The sequence below is a fragment of the Lycorma delicatula genome, chromosome 6 (genome assembly GCF_047948215.1).
Source record: "Lycorma delicatula isolate Av1 chromosome 6, ASM4794821v1, whole genome shotgun sequence".
Lineage (NCBI taxonomy): Eukaryota > Metazoa > Arthropoda > Insecta > Hemiptera > Fulgoridae > Lycorma > Lycorma delicatula.
The window spans coordinates 11,007,757-11,030,493 of record NC_134460.1 but is presented as its reverse complement, the minus strand read 5'-3'; the positions used below and the strand labels follow the sequence as shown (position 1 = coordinate 11,030,493).

Here is a 22,737-nt window from a genome sequence, read left to right as displayed (position 1 = left end):
TAATTTACAGTATAAAAGTTTTTGTGGCAGAAAAATGGGACAGGAAGAAAATGGAAATAAATTAAAAACGAAGCCATGCCGCAGAAATGAGAAACGCATGGAAGAACCTATAAGAAGTGACGTTTACGTGGTCCTAATTTGGCCTTTTCGCATAAAAAAAATGCTGAGGAAAAAATCAGAAAAGTAGATTTATTGTATTTGTTCTTTGGTGTATCAAGAATAAAAAGGTAGTTTAATAAAAAAAGGTATATATTTTTTTTTAATTTTTATAATATAAATTTAATATTTGATTTAAAAATAAGAAGATTAAATTAGTCATAATAATAAAAAATATAAAAATTAATCGTCGGATTAGAATAGAAACCGACCATAAAAAGGTTTTCGCTGAATTCACCGGTACAATATTATCTATAGAATATTTTGGTATTGCATAACATAATGCAATAAACGTTTAAGTATGTCAATTAAGTATTATTTATAATTGTACAAGTAAATGAATGGGTGTACGCGAGAATAAACAGTCACGCTAAATTTTTACAAAACATTCTTACGCACGTAACATGTTTTTTTAGTAGCATATTACTTGGTTTATATTTTAAAATTAGTAGATTCATCTACAGCATTAATGTATTTTATTTTAAAATAAGCGTACTTAAATAATAAAGAAGTAATTTGAATAATAATATGCATTTAAAAGGCAATTAAAACTAAATAAACATAATAATATAATCGTAAAAATATATGTTATTTTTATAAATGTTTAGAAATTAAAACGTGTAAATGGCGTCTATTTTCATTAAGTTCACTTACAATATTACAATTAATAAAAGGGAAATACATTCAGAATAATTAACTTATTGGTTTAATTGGCAAAAAGTAATAAAAACCAAACGGTTAAAAATAATCGTTTCTAAAAGCAATTCCAATATTACCTTAACAGACGATAAAAATAATAATAATAGTAATAAAATTAATATATAATAAGACAGAAAATTTGGTACGGGCACACATAAAGTTAGTAATTACAGATTAGAGGATAACTTGTATTTCTGGTCCTTGAACCCGAAACTTTTAAATAAGCCTCTCCCTACCGCACGCACACTCCCATGATTTAATTTCAATACTCTATTAAAATCTACACGGAATATCATTTAAACTTAACTGAAGACATTATTCTAATTGGCAACTAATAAATTTTTGCGTTCCTATTTAAAAAAAATAAAAAACGTAAATATATAAATGTTACTGATTTTCTTGTTCCAAGATACACTTTAAAAGCTGTTTTACATAATCATGATTAACATAATCTTCTGTACACTATTTTAAATTAATTAATTATTTACTTATTTGTTTAAAGACAATATCCATTTCCCTTTTAAACCGGAAATAAAAAAAAAGTAATGTACATAACAGTCTTATATACTGCAAAAAAAGAATCAAACAGTTTAATTTTGTATATAAAATAATATTATCTGATAAAAATGGAAGATTAAAGAAAAACAAACCAACATACTTGGCGTTTATAGACCTAGAAAAGGCTTTCGATAACGTAGACTGGAATAAAATGTTCAGCGTTTTAAAAAAATTAGGGTTCAAATACAGAGATAGAAGAACAATTGCTAACATGTACAGGAACCAAACAGCAACAATAACAATTGAAGAACATAAGAAAGAAGCCGTAATAAGAAAGGGAGTCCGACAAGGATGTTCCCTATCTCCGTTACTTTTTAATCTTTACATGGAACTAGCAGTTAATGATGTGAAAGAACAATTTAGATTCGGAGTAACAGTACAAGGTGAAAAGATAAAGATGCTACGATTTGCTGATGATATAGTAATTCTAGCCGAGAGTAAAAAGGATTTAGAAGAAACAATGAACGGCATAGATGAAGTCCTACGCAAGAACTATCGCATGAAAATAAACAAGAACAAAACAAAAGTAATGAAATGTAGTAGAAATAACAAAGATGGACCACTGAATGTGAAAATAGGAGGAGAAAAGATTATGGAGGTAGAAGAATTTTGTTATTTGGGAAGTAAAATTACTAAAGATGGACGAAGCAGGAGCGATATAAAATGCCGAATAGCACAAGCTAAACGAGCCTTCAGTAAGAAATATAATTTGTTTACATCAAAAATTAATTTAAATCTCAGGAAAAGATTTTTGAAAGTGTATGTTTGGAGTGTCGCTTTATATGGAAGTGAAACTTGGACAATCGGAGTATCTGAGAAGAAAAGATTAGAAGCTTTTGAAATGTGGTGCTATAGGAGAATGTTAAAAATCAGATGGGTGGATAAAGTGACAAATGAAGAGGTATTGCGGCAAATAGATGAAGAAAGAAGCATTTGGAAGAATATAGTTAAAAGAAGAGACAGACTTATAGGCCACATACTAAGGCATCCTGGAATAGTCGCTTTAATATTGGAAGGACAGGTAGAAGGGAAAAATTGTGTAGGCAGGCCACGTTTGGAGTATGTAAAACAAATTGTTGGGGATGTAGGATGTAGAGGGTATACTGAAATGAAACGACTAGCACTAGATAGGGAATCTTGGAGAGCTGCATCAAACCAGTCAAATGACTGAAGACAAAAAAAAAAAATATATCAATAAAAAAAAATCAGAAATTATTAATGAAATAAAATTTTCATTTATCTTAAAAAAAAAAAAATGTGTATATGTAATTTAATAGGCGTACAAGGAAGTTATGAAGTGTCCACATTAGATTTTTTTTAATAAGTTCAATCTATCGAAAATATAAAATTTTATAAGTATAATTTTTCTAAAATATGTTTTTACTTTTTTTTTTAATATTCGTATTAAAAAAAATATAAACAGTATTGTCCCATACTGTTTAGTAAAACACAAAAAATTAAATTTTAAAAACTTTTAAATTTTAGAACTTCTAATAATTTAAATTTCGATTTTATTTAGTCTGTAAAAATTACTACCAAACCACTTTAAAATATCTTTCTAACAATCCATTTCAAATATTTAAATGTAAAGAAAAATTAAAAGTTGTAATTTTTTACTTTTCAGAACGTTTTTTAAGTCAGTGTGTTATATAGTATTTTTGAATTCATCTTAATTTTTTTTGTTTTATTTTAAATGTGTATACGTCGTCTAAACACTGTGTTAAAGAAAAAAAAATCGTACACAAGATTTATTATCATAAAGAAATTTGAAAAATAACTAAATGAATATTGAGAAATGACTAAAAAGATTATTTTCGAACAAAAACTAAAGCATCTCTATAAAATTCAAAATGTTTGCTACACGTGTCTATACACGTGTAGCAAGTAAAGACTAAATAAGTAACAAAAGTCCATTGAACAAAGAAGAATTCAACAATATTATGTTCATTACATCAAGTAATCTTTCGTTTTAAAAATCCTGTACTTGAGTTTTTTTTCAAATATTATAACTGCTACTTCAAGAACTTCCTCCATAAAATATAAAATAATGATGGAAACCGGCAATTTTAGTGAATAATAAGTAATGAACATAAAACAATAAATACAGACTGAACTGAGTTTCTTCAAGTTGGTAAAAAACCGTTTCTAAAGTCCTAAAAGGTTGGTTTTAAAGTGTCTATAATATTTTTAAAGTCGAGCTAAAACTGATGGCGTGTAAGTATGCGTATGATAAGTATGAGTGTTGCGTTGTTGGTGTGCATGTGTCTGTGCGCGGGTGGTGTATACTGTTGGTTCAAGTGTGTTTGGTGTTGTTTTATGCTAGTTTTTTAGTTATGTGTGAATATGTTTTTGCGTGTACATGTGCCTTGCTATTTCCTTTGTTGTTTGAACGTGTGTGGGCGCTTACCCTCCACTCCCTACAGAAGTAATGCTTTAACAGCTATTCCCAGGAGGAGTGGGTCGCCAGGTGGATGTTTAGTCGGTAGTGCGCAGGAATACATACGCCTTTTTTACTATCTTGCGGAACCTATTAGCGAGTCCGACATTGCTTCGGTGCCCGTAAATGGGGTTCCTCCACCTCTTAAAAAAAAAAAAAATACTAATATTTGATGTAACGAATTAAAATGTTTTAAGGATAAAACAAATAATAAATGCCGAGGAAAGTTTAAGTATCTTTAAATTTCTAGAAGAAATTTTAAGCAGAACAGGAATAGATAAAGCATTAGCGAAAGTAGAATAATTAAATGATATATTTATATATTAATAATTTAATATTTAACATATATTATTTATTTAATAATAATAATAATAAATAATATTTAATTATTTAATAAAAATTGAAAGTAATAATAACAATAAACTAGAAATAACGTAATAAATAAAACTTATTAACTGGAAATATTAACTAAAATATTAACTTTCTTTCTTTCTTTCCTGTTTAGCCTCCGGTAACTACCGTTTAGATAATTCTTCAGAGGATGAATGAGGATGATATGTATGAGTGTAAATGAAGTGTAGTCTTGTACATTCTCAGTTCGACCATTCCTGAGATGTGTGGTTAATTGAAACCCAACCAGCAAAGAACACCGGTATCCACGATCTAGTATTCAAATCCATGTAAAAATAACTGGCTTTACTAGGACTTGAACGCTGTAACTCTCGACTTCCAAATCAGCTGATTTGGGAAGACGCGTTAACCACTAGACCAACCCGGTGGGTCAACTAAAATATTAACTGGAAAAGGCTAGATTTATACCAAAGATATCTGCAATAAGCACCTTACCAAGATCGCGAAACTAAGACATTATAAAACTACTACAGTAAGACCAGCAACACGAAACTGAAAAATTACACCTAACAGACCTACAAAAATTGCTCAAGACAAGAAGATGCTTACTAAAGAAAATCCATTGTCAGGTAACAGAGGGCGGTTTCAGACTGAAACAAAACAAGATCCACCAAAATTGAGAAAAACTAGAAACAGCATAAAAAAAAAGTTAAAATCTTTGAAAGCTGTGGAATATGAAAAGTAAATTGAATTACTTGACACAGGTGGAAGAGTACCTCCAAAGGATAAGCTTGAAAGAAGAGGACCTGTTGCGATAGATGATCATTTCCGAAGAATAATTTACAGTATAAAAGTTTTTGTGGCAGAAAAATGGGACAGGAAGAAAATGGAAATAAATTAAAAACGAAGCCATGCCGCAGAAATGAGAAACGCATGGAAGAACCTATAAGAAGTGACGTTTACGTGGTCCTAATTTGGCCTTTTCGCATAAAAAAAATGCTGAGGAAAAAATCAGAAAAGTAGATTTATTGTATTTGTTCTTTGGTGTATCAAGAATAAAAAGGTAGTTTAATAAAAAAAGGTATATATTTTTTTTTAATTTTTATAATATAAATTTAATATTTGATTTAAAAATAAGAAGATTAAATTAGTCATAATAATAAAAAATATAAAAATTAATCGTCGGATTAGAATAGAAACCGACCATAAAAAGGTTTTCGCTGAATTCACCGGTACAATATTATCTATAGAATATTTTGGTATTGCATAACATAATGCAATAAACGTTTAAGTATGTCAATTAAGTATTATTTATAATTGTACAAGTAAATGAATGGGTGTACGCGAGAATAAACAGTCACGCTAAATTTTTACAAAACATTCTTACGCACGTAACATGTTTTTTTAGTAGCATATTACTTGGTTTATATTTTAAAATTAGTAGATTCATCTACAGCATTAATGTATTTTATTTTAAAATAAGCGTACTTAAATAATAAAGAAGTAATTTGAATAATAATATGCATTTAAAAGGCAATTAAAACTAAATAAACATAATAATATAATCGTAAAAATATATGTTATTTTTATAAATGTTTAGAAATTAAAACGTGTAAATGGCGTCTATTTTCATTAAGTTCACTTACAATATTACAATTAATAAAAGGGAAATACATTCAGAATAATTAACTTATTGGTTTAATTGGCAAAAAGTAATAAAAACCAAACGGTTAAAAATAATCGTTTCTAAAAGCAATTCCAATATTACCTTAACAGACGATAAAAATAATAATAATAGTAATAAAATTAATATATAATAAGACAGAAAATTTGGTACGGGCACACATAAAGTTAGTAATTACAGATTAGAGGATAACTTGTATTTCTGGTCCTTGAACCCGAAACTTTTAAATAAGCCTCTCCCTACCGCACGCACACTCCCATGATTTAATTTCAATACTCTATTAAAATCTACACGGAATATCATTTAAACTTAACTGAAGACATTATTCTAATTGGCAACTAATAAATTTTTGCGTTCCTATTTAAAAAAAATAAAAAACGTAAATATATAAATGTTACTGATTTTCTTGTTCCAAGATACACTTTAAAAGCTGTTTTACATAATCATGATTAACATAATCTTCTGTACACTATTTTAAATTAATTAATTATTTACTTATTTGTTTAAAGACAATATCCATTTCCCTTTTAAACCGGAAATAAAAAAAAAGTAATGTACATAACAGTCTTATATACTGCAAAAAAAGAATCAAACAGTTTAATTTTGTATATAAAATAATATTATCTGATAAAAATGGAAGATTAAAGAAAAACAAACCAACATACTTGGCGTTTATAGACCTAGAAAAGGCTTTCGATAACGTAGACTGGAATAAAATGTTCAGCGTTTTAAAAAAATTAGGGTTCAAATACAGAGATAGAAGAACAATTGCTAACATGTACAGGAACCAAACAGCAACAATAACAATTGAAGAACATAAGAAAGAAGCCGTAATAAGAAAGGGAGTCCGACAAGGATGTTCCCTATCTCCGTTACTTTTTAATCTTTACATGGAACTAGCAGTTAATGATGTGAAAGAACAATTTAGATTCGGAGTAACAGTACAAGGTGAAAAGATAAAGATGCTACGATTTGCTGATGATATAGTAATTCTAGCCGAGAGTAAAAAGGATTTAGAAGAAACAATGAACGGCATAGATGAAGTCCTACGCAAGAACTATCGCATGAAAATAAACAAGAACAAAACAAAAGTAATGAAATGTAGTAGAAATAACAAAGATGGACCGCTGAATGTGAAAATAGGAGGAGATAAGATTATGGAGGTAGAAGAATTTTGTTATTTGGGAAGTAGAATTACTAAAGATGGACGAATCAGGAGCGATATAAAATGCCGAATAGCACAAGCTAAACGAGCCTTCAGTAAGAAATATAATTTGTTTACATCAAAAATTAATTTAAATCTCAGGAAAAGATTTTTGAAAGTGTACGTTTGGAGCGTCGCTTTATATGGAAGTGAAACTTGGACGATCGGAGTATCTGAGAAGAAAAGATTAGAAGCTTTTGAAATGAGGTGCTATAGGAGAATGTTAAAAATCAGATGGGTGGATAAAGTGACAAATGAAGAAGTATTGCGGCAAATAGTTGAAGAATGAAGATTTGGAAAAATATAGTTAAAAGAAGAGACAGACTTATAGGCCACATACTAAGGCATCCTGGAATAGTCGCTTTAATATTGGAAGGACAGGTGTAGAAGGGAAAAATTGCGTAGGCAGGCCACGTTTGGAGTATGTAAAACAAATTGTTGGGGATGTAGGATGTAGAGGGTATACTGAAATGAAACGACTAGCACTAGATAGGGAATCTTGGAGAGCTGCATCAAACCAGTCAAATGACTGAAGACAAAAAAAAAAAAAATGGAACGTAAACCTTGAAATTTGATATAATGTTTCCGCTAATTTAACTCTTTTCTTTTTTTATGAGCTACAAGACTTAACATAATATAATCAAAAGTATAAAACAAAGTAATATTTTTTTTAGTCCATAATTATTATATTCATTTGATAATAAATAAATTTATCCTGCCATTAGAAAAATTAAAAAAAAACACATAAATACTAGTACAAATGAGCAAAAACTACACTATATTTACCTCTTATAAAAGAAACTTTAAGCGCTTTCAACCACGTGGAATCGTAAGGAAAAAACCGTTTTTCAGTCAGTTAATCGTTTGTGTGCGTTTTTCCCATGTTTGGGTTACGAAAACTTAATATTTTAATAGTTAAAAATAAGAGATAAATATTAAAAATTAAAAAGCACGACTACCAAAATAAAAAACATTGCTCTTTAGTACGGGATAATTAAAGAACGTTCGGGTGCCAATTTTGTATATAATATTTGTATAAGTATAATTTTTGTTTTAAAATTTTTTTAATTTATTTAAACATATATATACAAATTCAGCTGATCTATGACATTCCCAGTAACGTAAGGATTTCAACGCGTGGCCATACATCTAAATCGGTTCAGCCATTGAGCTACAACGGTGGAACAAACATAGATACATATACCCTAAATACATTACACTCAGTTTTGGGCAGACGAGTAAAAATATTTTTTTCTCCAAATCTTTCCTGAAGATAGTGTAATCCCGAAAACGCCGGGCATCCAAAAAAAAATTGTTTTTACTTATATTTCATTCATACCTTCAGATTAAGACCATGGGGTAATTTCAGCCGAAGGTTCGAATTCTGGTCAGGCATGGCATTTTTAATAAGCTATAAAAGTTTCCATTCCATAGTCCTAAGAACAAATTTAACGTTTATGGGTAGAAATAATTACCTGAAAAATAGCAGCGATAATAATAATAATAATAATAATTAATTAAATAGGATAAGTTTATCACAACACAAAACTTTAGCAGGGAAATAAAAATTAAACTTTAATTAAATATAAAAGAAAAAAAATAAATGTTTTATTAAACGTTTATAAAACGGTCAAATTCTTGAAGATAATAGATTTCGATAACTTTTTTTTTTGAGTGATTTATAACTTACTACACAATCTCAAATCATAGCTTGTGCGTGGGTGTATGGAATGAGAATTTTGTAGCATTTGAATACTGTCATGTGAAGCTGGGAATCGAACTCGAGACCTTTCGGTATCACCTAATCGCTATCACTTCGCTATGGAAGTCAGCGATAACTGTTTTAAAACAAGTTATTTTCAATAATCCTTCCTACTTGATATCATATTTTTTTTAACTACGGTAATTTTTTTTAAATATTACAATTAATCTCTAATAACAGAAGCTTTATTTTCAAATTTGGTAATTTTGTAAGTTGTCCCAGGAATTTTATATTTATAGCTAACTGTATGCATTAGTGATTTTAAAGTGTATAGATCAATTTTTCATAAAATACAGCGTTATTCTTTTACGGCAACATTAAATACAAAAACGTTTTAAATAATTTTCAAAAAAAATTAACCGAAACCCCACACAACATCTTTAAAAATGCACTGAGTAGCGAAAATAATTTTTGTACTACGCCCTCAGTACAATTTTTGAAACCTTTTGTTGAACTCGGCGCCAAATTCAAATTAATTTCATAACCCACATCTTGGGCACTTGTAATTCGTTTAAAATTTGGCGTCGACTTGGAAAAATAAGTTTCAAATATTGTATTGAGGGCGTATTGAAAAAAAAAAATTTTTCAGTGTATTTCATTTTAAATTTAAAACAAAAATGTTAGTTAAGAGTCGGGTCAATTTTTTTTCAAAAGTGTTTTATTATGTTATTCATTTTAGTTTAGGAACTTCATCGAAATGAAAATATGGGTGGGTCTACAAAAACACTGCTCGTAAGATTAAATAATATTCTCTTGAAACAAAACAGGCTTGTTTAAAACGGTTTAAAAACTGAGGGAAATGATGAGTAGAATTAGGAGCCAAGAGTTTTATATCGTTCAGGAGCAGAGTTTTAAAATGAGGAAATACATTAAATGTAAGTTCTCAAAAGAAACGTCTGAAAGCGAACGACGACATGATTTGATCAACGAGACTGAAGAACAAATATGGTTTTAGGTTTATTTCAAAGCTAATTCGACATTTAAAAATCATTGTTTCCCGACATTTATAAACGTATTTGTAATGAAAAGCCTGAAGAACGTTCATATCGATTGACTGTTGTAAGAGTTCATCAACGTGAAAAATTGCAAAAGGAAAGAGCTGATGGAACAGAAAGTGTTTTAAGGAGAATACTTCAAGCATCGAGAGTAATCTAAGGCACGTATTTAATACAGAAACTTTTAGAAATTCAGTATGAAAAAACATTACAACTTACAAAATTTTCTAAAATAATAACTGCCTAACCACGGTTTTTTTTTTGGTTTTTTTTTTACCAAGATTACTATCGTTTTTAATGGTCCATACCACTCGGTAAAGGTGTAGGAAAACAAGGAAATCATTCTGTAGTGTTTAAAAAAATTTCATTCAAGTTGGCGCACTTTGTGAAAAGATATGTCTGGACAAAAAAGTATATATATATAGGAACACTGTTCAGAAAATAACCAAACATTTTTAACTACGTGCCAACGAAGATATTTAGTCACGAGTCACGTGCGATTGGCAGCATTGTGTTCCGCATAAACTGCTCTGTAACCACATATTCTTTGATTGTCGATATCTCGTTTATTTTTCGTGTTATTGTTATTTGAGTGCAACAAGTTTAAGTGTTAGTAGGGATTTTTGTAATGTGGGATTTTTTGACGATTGAACTTTTGTCTCAACGTCGTAGTCGTAAACCCGGTTTTTGTTTAACGTTATGCTTTTTTACGTGAATGTTTCATCGTCATCGGCTTGTTCGTTGCCGAAAAACATCCACTCGATGTTTTTTCTGCTGTTCGGTCATCAAACGAGAAACAAACTTTGCAGCAACTCGACGCACGTTCAATTTTTCAGTCAAAATGTCATGGCATGATCCAATCGAGATGCTAACCTCTTCTGCAAATTTTCTGACAGTCAATCGGCTTGAGGGTTTGAGGGCTTGAGGCTCGTTGGTTTTCTGAACGAGGATGTCATCAGTTTTTAAGTTGAAGGCCTTCTTGACCAAGGATCATCTTCAATTGACTGACGACTAATTTTAAATCGTGAAAACAATTCGTAACATCAGAGCATCATCTTCGTAAGCTCTTTCAAAAGTTGAAAGTTTTCCCCAGTTTAACGCAAAATTTTACGTTATGTCGCTGCTCCCGAGAATCGGGAGCAACGTTGCACTCAAATAACAATAAAAACTAAACGAGATATCAACAATCCAAGAACATGTGATCACACAAGAGGTTAGCGGAACAAAATGCTGCCAACCGCAAGTCACTAAATATCTTCGTTGGCGCGTAATTAAAAATTTTCGATTATTTTTTGAACTCACCTCGTTTATACACACGGGTGAAACTGAAAATCTACTTTTTGAAATCTGTTAAAAATTCCCATGTTTATGCATGAAAATCTGAATTAAGTTTTTTAAAATTAAAACGGTCAGTATTAGATAATAATTTAAATAACTAAAGTTTTCATTAAGCGGATTCGTTTCTGTTATACTATCTAACGACAGACTTCATAATTTAAGGGTAACATTAAATACATTTTTCTTACTTTAATATAGTTTTATTTTATTTCTTCGAGTAACAACAGTTCGACATCTGGTTATAATTTTTTAATAATGATTAAACGTTTTTAGCTTATCAAATATACTACCCCTGACGGGATTTGAACCCCGAACCTTTCAGGTGAATTACAGAGTCGGTACCAATCGCTACAAATATACATAATAATACATAGACACACACCTTTTAGTTATTTTAATGTTTTTGTGAGTAGTTTAATGTTTTTGTTCTCTCATTCCTTGACTAATCTAAAACATTTACGTAATTTTGATATTATGATAAAGGCTTTCGAGTTATATGTTGATTAATCGTTAAATTTACGAAGGTTATTGAAGTTTTTTTTTTTTTACTCCAATAGCAAATAAAATCATTGACATAGACATTAGTCAACAATAAAATTAAACTTAAATAAATTAAAATTAGTATTACTTTTTTTTTGTCTTCAGTCATTTGACTGGTTTGATGCAGCTCTCCAAGATTCCCTATCTAGTGCTAGCCGTTTCATTTCGGTATACCCCCTACATCCCACATCTCTAACAATTTGTTTTACATATTCCAAACGTTGCCTGCCTACACAATTTTTTCCTTCTACCTGACCCTCTAATATAAAAGCGACTATTCCAGGATGCCTTAATATGTGGCCTAAGTCTCTTTTTAACTATATTTTTCCAAATTCTTTTTTTATCGATTTGCCGCAACACTTCTTCACTTGTCACTTTATCCACCCACCTGATTTTTTACATTCTCCTATAACACTGTATTTCAAAAGCGTCTAATCTTTTCTTCTCAGGTACTCCGATCGTCCAAGTTTCACTTCCACATAAAGCGACGCTTCAAACATATACATTCAACAATTTTTTCCTGACATTTAAATTAATTTTTGATGTAAACAAATAATATTTCTGATAGAAAGCTCGTTTCGCCTGTGCTATTCGGCATTTTAGTAATTCTACTACCCAAACAACAAAATTCTTCTACCTCTATAATCTTTTCTCTTCCTATTTTCACATTCAGTGGTCCATCTTCATTATTTCTACTACATTTCATTACTTTCGTTTTGTTCTTGTTTATTTTCATGCGGTAGTTCTTCCGTAGGACTTCATCCATGCCGTTTATTGTTTCTTAAATCTTTCTTACTCTCAGCTAGAATTACTACATCATCAGGAAATCGTAGCATCTTTATCTTTTCACCTTGTACTGTTACTTCGGATCTAAACAGTTCTTTAACATCATTAATTGCTAGTTCTATGTAAAGATTAAAAAGTAACGGGGTTAGGGAACATCCTTGTCGGACTCCCATTCTTATTAGGGTTTCTTTCTTATATTCTTCCATTATTACTATTGCTGTTTGGTTCTTGTACATGTTAGCAATCGTTCTTCTATCTCTGTATTTGAGCCCTAATTTTTTTAAAATGCTGAACATTTTATTCCAGTCTATATATGTCTGTATGTGTATTTCCAGTCTATATCTCTCTTTCATTCCAGTCTGCATTATATGAACATAATTAATTGTACCGCAACATAATTTAATAAAACACAAAACACAAAAATATACAGTGATACATGAAATATCTGATAAAATTTCCTTATTATTTTTAGTTAAATACATATTTTTTGTTTAACCCAATGAAAATATTTTACCTACATCAAATATTTTTTACATTTCTACTGATTTCAAAACAATATTTGATAGCTTCAACATTTTTTTTAATAGTTTTCATACAGAATATTAAAATTAAATAAAAATCATATTACTTTAAAGAATTAGGTACCCCGAAGGGAATACATTGTAATGAAATTAACATCACTATAACGCAATACACTCCTAAGTTTTCTTAATGGAGACAAATATCTTTAGTTGTTTGAGAAATTTATTTAATAAACAGAAAAATATTTAGTTCATGCGCTTTATAGTTGTTTATTATAATTGCAAAGTAATAATTCAACAATGTTAAATTGATACAACTGATAGTGTGATGTATTAAACAGAGCAAATATAATTATATATATATATATTATGCCAGAGTTGTTAAAGGTTCTTCAGATCTAAAAACTTCCAATAAATTTGTATATTTAATAAACAGTTGTAAAAAAAACCCTTTTCTAATTCAGTATTCTATAACAGACAATAATGGTTATAATAATTAACTTGCCTAGAAATTTTTAAAAACTTTCATCTCAAATTAATTTTATATTTTATAATCGAATTCTTAGGTTAGAAATCATAAGAAAATATCATGATAATCAAATTATGTAAGAGTTTCCCTTGAAACACCTTAAATACATTTTAAATATTAAAGTAAATAAAAGGTAGCAGAAGCATGGATAAAGTACAGCCAATAATGAACTAGAATTCATAATAACCTCCAGTACTACGAATAAAATCACAACATAAAAAGAAAAATAATAACGTATGAACAAACAACATTAGAAACATAAATGACCATAAGCATCAACTAAATACTTAGTTGATGCACAACTTAAGAAGAGTGGCCACGTCCTGATTGTCAATATTAGGTTCGTAGATATGATACATGTGCCCGCTTTAATCGCCTTACATCTTCCCTATTGTCTAAGAGGTTAACAGCTAGATAGATTACGTGGTCGTTACCTTATTTTTGCACTTAGTTGCAAATCGATCGACTTCCTCTCGAACGTACGGTAACCATAAGTACTTGTGAATTTCGTTGTTCCGTAAGAACCGTAGCGCTTGTGCAAAGCATCTCGCAAATTTGGCTAGAAATGCTGAATAATTTTTGTATTGCTGGTACTCGCTGTACTCCAGTGTTGCGTTCTGTATATCGAAACCGTTTTTACAATCACTTTGTACAAAAGTAGCTTGATAGATATGGATAGTTGCGATTTCCTGACTTTTATTTTACCACTTGAGAGCAACCGGTAACCGCCTAGAAGACGTTACTTCGTTCGGTCCCAAGTGATGTGGCTGAAGACTAGTCCCCCCCCCTTTGTGGAGCTTGAAGCTGATCTCTCGAAGGGGTCCCTCTTGGATCATTAAGACATCACGACATCCCTTCCGGTTGCCACGATGACTCTCCCCAAGAGGGTTACCCTTCCCTTCCCTATCGCTTAGTCTCGGTCCGGGTATGCGATTTACCGACTAAAAACCAATATCTTAACCCTTAAATTTGATATCTAATTGTTTCCTTTTTTCTTTAATGTGAACCTTCCACGTTAGACAACGATCTAGGTGAATATTTAAATACCGTACACTCTCAGCTCGCGGGATGTAATTTTCAAAACTTAAAAATTTTATTTGTTCTTAAGAAAACCATAAAAAAATTCTGATATATAAAAAATGAATATTTTGCATTTTCGTATTGGCAAAAAATAATTACAGCTTGGCTTTAATTTGTCAGGTGAACATTTATTCCCATCCTTTATAAAAAAATAAACAACTGTTAGTATCTTATAAATCAGGAAAGATATTTTACGGTAAAATTTTGTATTTTGTATTGAAGCCAGCTCTATATATCTCCTTCTCCGTACTGTAATACGGAATTATCAAGAATGTAATAAATTATGTTCGATTTTAAAACTAACGATGAAAAAAGAAAATTAATGTAATATTAGTATTAATTATAGAATATTTTAAAAAGAAATGGAACATCTGTCCTCATGTAAATTTAATAATTTTAGTTATTTAAAGTTTTTTCATAATAAGTAATGCGTGCTTTGTAACTTAATAACTTAATGAAATAATGCAATTACGATAAATTTTCATTTGGGATAGTATGTATAAAACATATATTATACATATATATAATATATTATACATATATTATATATATATTTTATATATATATATATATATATATATATATATAAAATATTCTAAATCTATGTCAAATTTTTATTTTGTAATAATATAGTTGTGTAGTTTTTTTTAAAAATAAAATTTAACATATCTAAGATATTAACAAATAAGTTAATGACCTATAAAATAAACAAAGAAATTAGAAAAAAATTGAAGGTAAACGATGCAACGTACTTTAATGTCGAACATTGCCATCTTATACCCGCAGACTAATTTATATATATAAATAAGATTTACAGTAGTTAGTAGTTATTTATTCGTACAGAATTTGTTACGAGTTGAACTGCATCGGTGGGCAACCAGTAATAGTAGTTGTAGTATAGAGGAAGGTAGCGTAGAACGAAGGATGTTTCGCAAGTGCGAAACTAAATGTTATGGTGGGGCCGTCGGCGCAGATGTCCTATTGTCTACTTGTCGACCAAGCGGACGGTTGATCGACATCGTATCGTATGCTTGTTAAAAACTATCTATTAGTTAGTTGTTCAAACAGGATAAGGAAGAAACGGTTCATCGAATCGATAAAAATTGATCGAATTTGGATTATTCATCCATGTCGTTATCATCTTTCCTATTATTATTATTATCATCGTCATTATTACTGATACTACCGTCATTATCTTCATCATGACGTTAATAAGTTACATCCCTCCATCAACGCAAAATATTTTTCTAAGAAACTGGTACAAAACTCGGAGACGAAGAGTAACTATTCCGATATTACTTTTAAATATCGTCAATTTCGCATATGATTTTTTAAATCACGCTAGTTTATTTCAAGGTAAGCATTATTTTATTATTATTATTATTATTATTTATTCATTCCATTTCATATTTCATTAAATATCTATTTTTATGAATAAATTAACGATTAATATAATCCACCTTACCAGCATGTTGATATGTTCTCTAGATCTTTCGGCTTACTTGGAAATTAAAATTAATAATTTATTATTATTAATTAAAAATTAATACATTTAAAATCAATAGTTTAAAAACTACTAGTTAGTATAGTATTACTAGTAGGACCGGGACAGTCGTGACTGTTTTTAAATTTTAACTATGATTTTTTAAACTTCTGACTTTAAATGTATTAATTTGAATTCCTAATGATGGCGTCCAAGTAAGTCGAAAGATCTAGAGAACGTAACGTGCTGGATAAGGTGGATTATATTAATTGCCAATTTATTCATTTAGCATATCAGCGGTACCATGTTTAAGAAATTAATCTATTTTTATATTTATAATACAAATAATTAACATTAAAAAAAATTAAATGACAAAGTTTTTTATTAATTTAATTTGAAATCAGGTTAATTAAACATATTGTATTGTAATTAAACAATTCTTAGACAAATAATAAAATCTTACCGATTTTTATAACAAAAAGACATTTTCGTGATTTATATATATATATTACATATATATAACTAATAGTTTTTAAACTACTAACAGTATACATGAGTAATTATTTTCAACAATTATTACTTTTATTTAGAAAAAACATAATTTGACAATGTAACTATGTGTATATATATATATATATATATAAAGTATACAGAAATTATAAATCTAGAAATTTATTTTTATAAATAAATGTCACCTTTATTACAGAACCGTAAAACCACTTTTTCAAAAATAAATACATAAAAGAAAAAACCATTATTACCTTATTATTATGTTAAATGCAACATTCGTAATTTTATATTAATTACTCGTTTTAATATTACGTCACGGTATTTCGTGGGGAGGTCCCGGGTTCGAATTCCCCGGTCAGACATGCCATTTTTTCACACGCTACTAATTTCCAGCGTGCTAATGACCGTACCTGTTGATACCCGCTCATTCATAAAAAAAAAACTACATTAACCTAAAATAATTGCTTATGAATTTAAAATCAAATACTATCTAATAAACGGACAAGTTAAAGCATTATTCGATAGCTTTTGATGTAAAATATATAATTCTGTTAAATTAAATCTAAAATTAACAGAAAAATACAACTGTAATTTTTTCAATATTTTTTTTTTTTACCGCTAATTTAAATGTTATTTAACATACAAAAAAATACAATCCGTAAATTTATTCTGTCACTTTGTCGTAGAAACATTCAAATGCGTTTAATAAATACTTTTCTGTTCACATACAAATTACATATTATATATACGAAAAAAAGAATAGAAGTAATTTAAAATTTAATTACTGTTAGAAAAGAAAGTATTATTACTGACAGTGCTTTTGTTTAACTGCTGCCGTTTTAAATTAATTTTATTCTACTTTTTAAGTAATACAAAAGATACTTTATAATTTTTGGTGATATGTTTTAATTAACATAAGTACCTGTATACTTAAGTATATATTACCTGTATACATAAGTCACAGGCTTTACTGAATGTTGTTTGATTGATTTTTGTTTAATTATTAAATATATGTAATAACCTAATATTAAATACGTGCATCCTGGGAGATGCTTTTCCCAGGTAATACTATGTTAATATTAATTTTAATGTACATTTATAAAAGAAAAAAATAACTTAGTTGTTTACAGAATTTAATTTTTTTTTAAATTAATGCAAAAAAGTTTTAAAATTACCCCCCCCCCGAACCCACTAAAGAAAAATAAATAATAACGGGGAAAAAATTTGTGCAGGTGGTTGTCTCAGTAGTCATTAGTAAATGAGGTACGTTATTTTGGAAATATCATTTCGATGTTTGTTTGGGGTAGTAAGATAATTTTTGGCGTTACTAATCTTTTCATAATACTTTAAGATCGATAATCCGGTTGTATAAGTTTTTTTAATTTTCACTTTATTTATTCTATTAGAGCTAAATTTTTTTTAAATTTGCCCAATACGAGATAAGTACTCTGTTTTATAGAAATAACATTATATAAATTAAAATATCAATAAAAATATAATTAACCTAAAAATTCAATTTGGAGGCTACAGGAGTTATTTTTATAATTTTTTTTCTGTATTTTTTTTTTCTTTAACCAAGAGTTTTTACAGCATACATTTGAAAATGTGAAATTATCTCTCCCTTCTCTCTAAATTTCAACATTTATACGTTTTTTTGGTACAAAATAGTCTGCAGTCTATCATTCTATTTATTTTAATTTTATCTACAATTTATTAGCTCCATATAAAGATTTTTGTTTAGTCATTTTTGAAGAATCTGTGTTGAACCAGCATGGAGATATTGATGGAAATACAAGCCAATACACGCACGATTGTATTGTATATACATCTTACGGAGATTTTTATAATTTTTTTTGTTTTTTTGATTAAGAGGGTCTTGTAAAGTCGATATTTGCAAAAACCCCGATTCTGGGTATACTCTCTTTTTTAGATATCGGGTGTGCAGCAGGAATTCAGATTTAGTCATGAAAGTAAAAAGAAATGTACTGAAAAATAAATTTGATTAAATTTTTTAATATTACACTTTCTTTTTATTTATTTTTTAGCCGTTTGTTTATATCGTATTACATGGGTTAATATTTGCCCTCATGGACTGAAAATATGACGATCCCTCATGGATCTGAAATTATATTCTTTTTCAGATCCTAGTTAACTCTGTTAGAAATAAATTTTCTCCAAAATTCATCTTGTGTATTACAAATTGTACTAAAACTGGTTTTAATATATTATACTTAATAATAATTTTAACATATGTTTTAAAACTTCCTAATTATTAACTACTCATATAATTTCTGGCATTTAATTACAGGCAAAACACATTTTTTTTCAATAAGGGATGTGGGAAAATCGCTTTTTCCTTTTTTTCATTTTGCAAACGAGGAAGAATGAATTTAAATCAAATTACATTTAAAAGCAATCTTATCAGTTGAAACTTGATATATAATAAAAATAATTCTCACGTAATAAAAGTTATTCGTTGAAAAACTAAACTGTTTTTTATTAAACATTATATAATATATCGTAGTATATAACATACATGCATAAACATGCTAAAAAAATTCTCCTTGCACGATAATTTTATTTCTATACAGCATATAAGCAAAAAAATATTCCCACATTAAGATTTGTAAAATACAGTTATTACATACGGTATATTATAAAAAGAGATTATTCTATTTCCAGATAATTTTCCTACTACACAGACCATTATTACTACAAGGATATTTTTCATTCATAAAACTATTAATTCATTCATTAAGTCTTTGTTCAGCCTTTTAATGTAATACCCTTATTAAAAATTGTACATCACGGTTTAGTATAAGTTAAAGTTTGGCTTTAGAACAGTAAGGTAACAGTTCGATGCCAGGCCAGAGTAATACGTTTTTAATGCGTTAGACTATTAACATAAAATAGTAGCCAGATGATCAACAGATATAAAAAAATTGTTTATAAGCCAGAATCAACGAAGCTATTATTATTATTCGAAATATTTATTTTTTATTATTATTCATAATAAATTAATCCTCACTTATTCGCGCTGTATATCGCGTTGCTGGTTTATTTTAACCGAGAGATCAAACAATACAATCCGTTCGTATTTATAAATGATTAATTAAAAATAAAATCGCCAAATAACCTAAAATTAGAAATATAATTCCGACCTCCGTGACGGAGTAAGTTGTGCTTCGACATTTCGTGCGGAGGTCCTCTGGTCAGGCATAGCATCTTTTCATCAGTATGCCAGTACCGTTGAAATGCGCATGATAAATGACCATCGAAATGCTATATAAATGATACCTTCTGCTCTCTTTACCAGAGGGAATGGCTTTATAATGGAAATCATTATCCTCAGAGAAAAATATTTTGGCTAGTAATTTCTTTTACCTCAGGTGCTTTACTTGCGCAATAATCATCAGGAAAACTGAAAAAGTAATATAACAATAAAATAATGTACTCCGTAATGTTCAGAAACAGTGTTTATTTCTACTCAACCCGTTAAGAAAGTTTTCTGTAAATATATATACGACGTAGTCATCAGTGAATGTCTACGGGAAAGAAAATTCTGCTCGACGGTCTTTTTAGATATCCAACAGGCCTTTTCACAAGGTGTGGTTGCCTGGTCTACTTTGTAAATTAAAATTAAAACATCCTTAATCATACTACCTTGGCCTAAGAAATTATCTTGAAGGAAGTTTCTCTCAAATCAGAAATATTAATGAGTTATTGAGATTCTTCGATATCAGGTCGGGTGTCCCTCAACGACTCACTGCCGATTCCTGACCGTGAAAAGTGACCGTTGCCTCATTCGCTTATAACACAGCTACCCTTGTCGTTGACGAAGACCTTGGATTAGCCTCGAGGCGACTGCAATTGGTGTAATACCTTACCTGCGTACGGCTAAAGAAATGAAGGATAAAAGTTAATCAGAATAAATCGAAGCGCTCACATTCGCCATGAGAAAAGGTGGCTGTCCCAGTCTGTACTTGGACGGTCACAAAATCAGAGCGCGTACGATACCTTGGTTTCCACCTAGATAGCCGTTTTACCTAGCAATATCAGGTGAAGGAGACAAGAAAACAATTAAACGCAAAATATAAGAAACTACATTCGCTACTGAGGAGAAACTTACAACTCACATTGTCTAATAAAATTCTGATATATTCAAAATTTTCCTACGACCGATCTGGACTTCTGGTACGGATTCTGGATCAACAAATAAAAGTAACATCTACATCGGACAACGTTCAAAAACACAAAGTAACAAGGACAATTATGGAGGCGTCATGGTCCACACGGAACGATGAGATTCACAAATACCTAAACAACACAGTATTAAATACCAACGGCGTTTAGAAAATCACATCAACCATCCAGCAATCAATCTGTTTGATAACAGCAAGAACGTCAGAAGGTTGAAACATCTTCACGTGGTAGATTTGGGAACTAGTGAATGACTAGTGCAAGTGTCATCGCCGGTACCACTATTTTTATTTTTTTACTATTTTATTAATTGTTACTTGTTACATTGTTCTTGTTACTAACTACATTGTTATGCAACTATCGTCTCACTAACGGCATTTGTTGAGGTTATGTATTTTTTGTTCAATACGCGTGTACATACATGTTTATTCTTATTTATTTGTTTGTTTATATTTATTGATTACTTCTAAGAATCATGAAGTGAAAATATTCTTGTACTTAAAACTTTAAGAACTTTACTTATTGATAACTTTAGTATTTTTTTTATCCTTCAATACTGACTTCATGGGACGTACTTCGATAGTTACAGATCAATTTAAACCACAGCCTCAGAAACACAGGAAACAAAGAACGGGAGAAAGTAATAGCCAAACTGACTGATAGTTAATCGGTGAAAACTTAACATAATCTTCTATTAACCATTTATTTTCAATCTGTTAGTTATAATTTAACAAAATGGAAATGTTTATAAAAAAAAATTATCTAAAGCAAAAATGTAATAAGAAAAATTATATATTTTGATATTCAGTAGGCAGAATTAAGACAATTTTATTTATATTAATATATTTTTGTAATCCATTTAGTGTTTTGATATATATATATATATATATATATATATACGCGCCCGTGTATGTGCTATAATTCAACCTTTAATTTAATAATAAATATACATTACAAAAGGAGGTACTTTGTGATAAGTTTTACGGCTAATAAAATCATTTATCAATATTACGGTAACATATTTAATTTTAATAACACGTTTTACGTAATACTTAATTAAAAAATAAACAAGCATAAAATAATTTTTAAAAGTTAACCCTAAGTACAATCATATGTTATATACTAATTTACATCCTCAATTAAAAAACAATCAGACGTACGTAAAACAATAAAATGAAGTAATAATAGGAATTAAATAGTGTAGTTTAATACTACATAAATAAATGCACGAAACAAATTCCTTTAAAATAAAAACTTCTTAATTTCATAACAACTATCAAAACTTTACTTAATAAGAGACTTTACTTACAGATACTTACAAAGAGACTTTATTTAACTGAAAACTTACTTTAGTAGAGTAAGTAATTATTCTCATGTAATAAAAAAACCTTCAAAATTTTGCTCATGGTTTACTGTACATCTGCTCTACTTTTTATTTAAAAGGTTCTAAATTCAAATCCTTATCGTTTTAGACACGTTACAAAACTTACAATATCAAAATCAAAAAATAAAAGCATTATAATTTAATATTAGCTCACAGCTGGTAAGAAAAATAAATTTTTTTTTTTTTTTTTTTTTTTTTTGTCTTCAGTCATTTGACTGGTTTGATGCAGCTCTCCAAGATTCCCTATCTAGTGCTAGTCGTTTCAACCTTTTTTAAGCTTCTAACATTCCACGCTCCGACTCGTAGAATGTTATTTTTTAATTTTCTGGTGACCCCTTCCTTAGTAGTCCCCACCCGGAGATCCGAACGGGGGACTATTTTACCTCCGGAATATTTTACCAAGGAAGGCGCCTCCATTATTGATATGTGAAAATGCAGAGAGGCACATTTTCTTGGAAAAAAGCAGCTGTAGTTTTCCATTGCTTTCAGCTGCGCAGTACTCAGAGGACTGAGTGATGTT

The 22,737-nt window shown here is 29.3% G+C and overlaps 1 protein-coding gene and 1 long non-coding RNA gene across 4 annotated transcripts in view; one reads left to right on the top strand and one right to left on the bottom strand.

Annotated features, from left to right (window-relative positions):
- The window catches only part of LOC142326541 (phospholipase A1 VesT1.02-like), a 166,775-nt gene that overhangs the window by 38,760 nt on the left and 105,278 nt on the right, over positions 1-22,737 (top strand). Inside the window, exon 1 of one of the 3 annotated variants that reach the window (XM_075369119.1) lies at positions 15,547-15,996. The exons of 1 other annotated variant lie outside the window; for it this stretch is intronic. In XM_075369119.1, coding sequence (XP_075225234.1) covers positions 15,843-15,996 — 154 coding nt within the window. In that variant the 5' untranslated portion in view covers positions 15,547-15,842. Of the gene's footprint in view, positions 1-15,546; positions 15,997-22,737 lie in introns of those variants that run through there. One more of the 3 variants, XM_075369121.1, reaches the window with a different exon arrangement.
- LOC142326545 (uncharacterized) overlaps positions 1-22,737 on the bottom strand; it is a 295,602-nt gene that overhangs the window by 215,247 nt on the left and 57,618 nt on the right. The window lies entirely within an intron of this gene.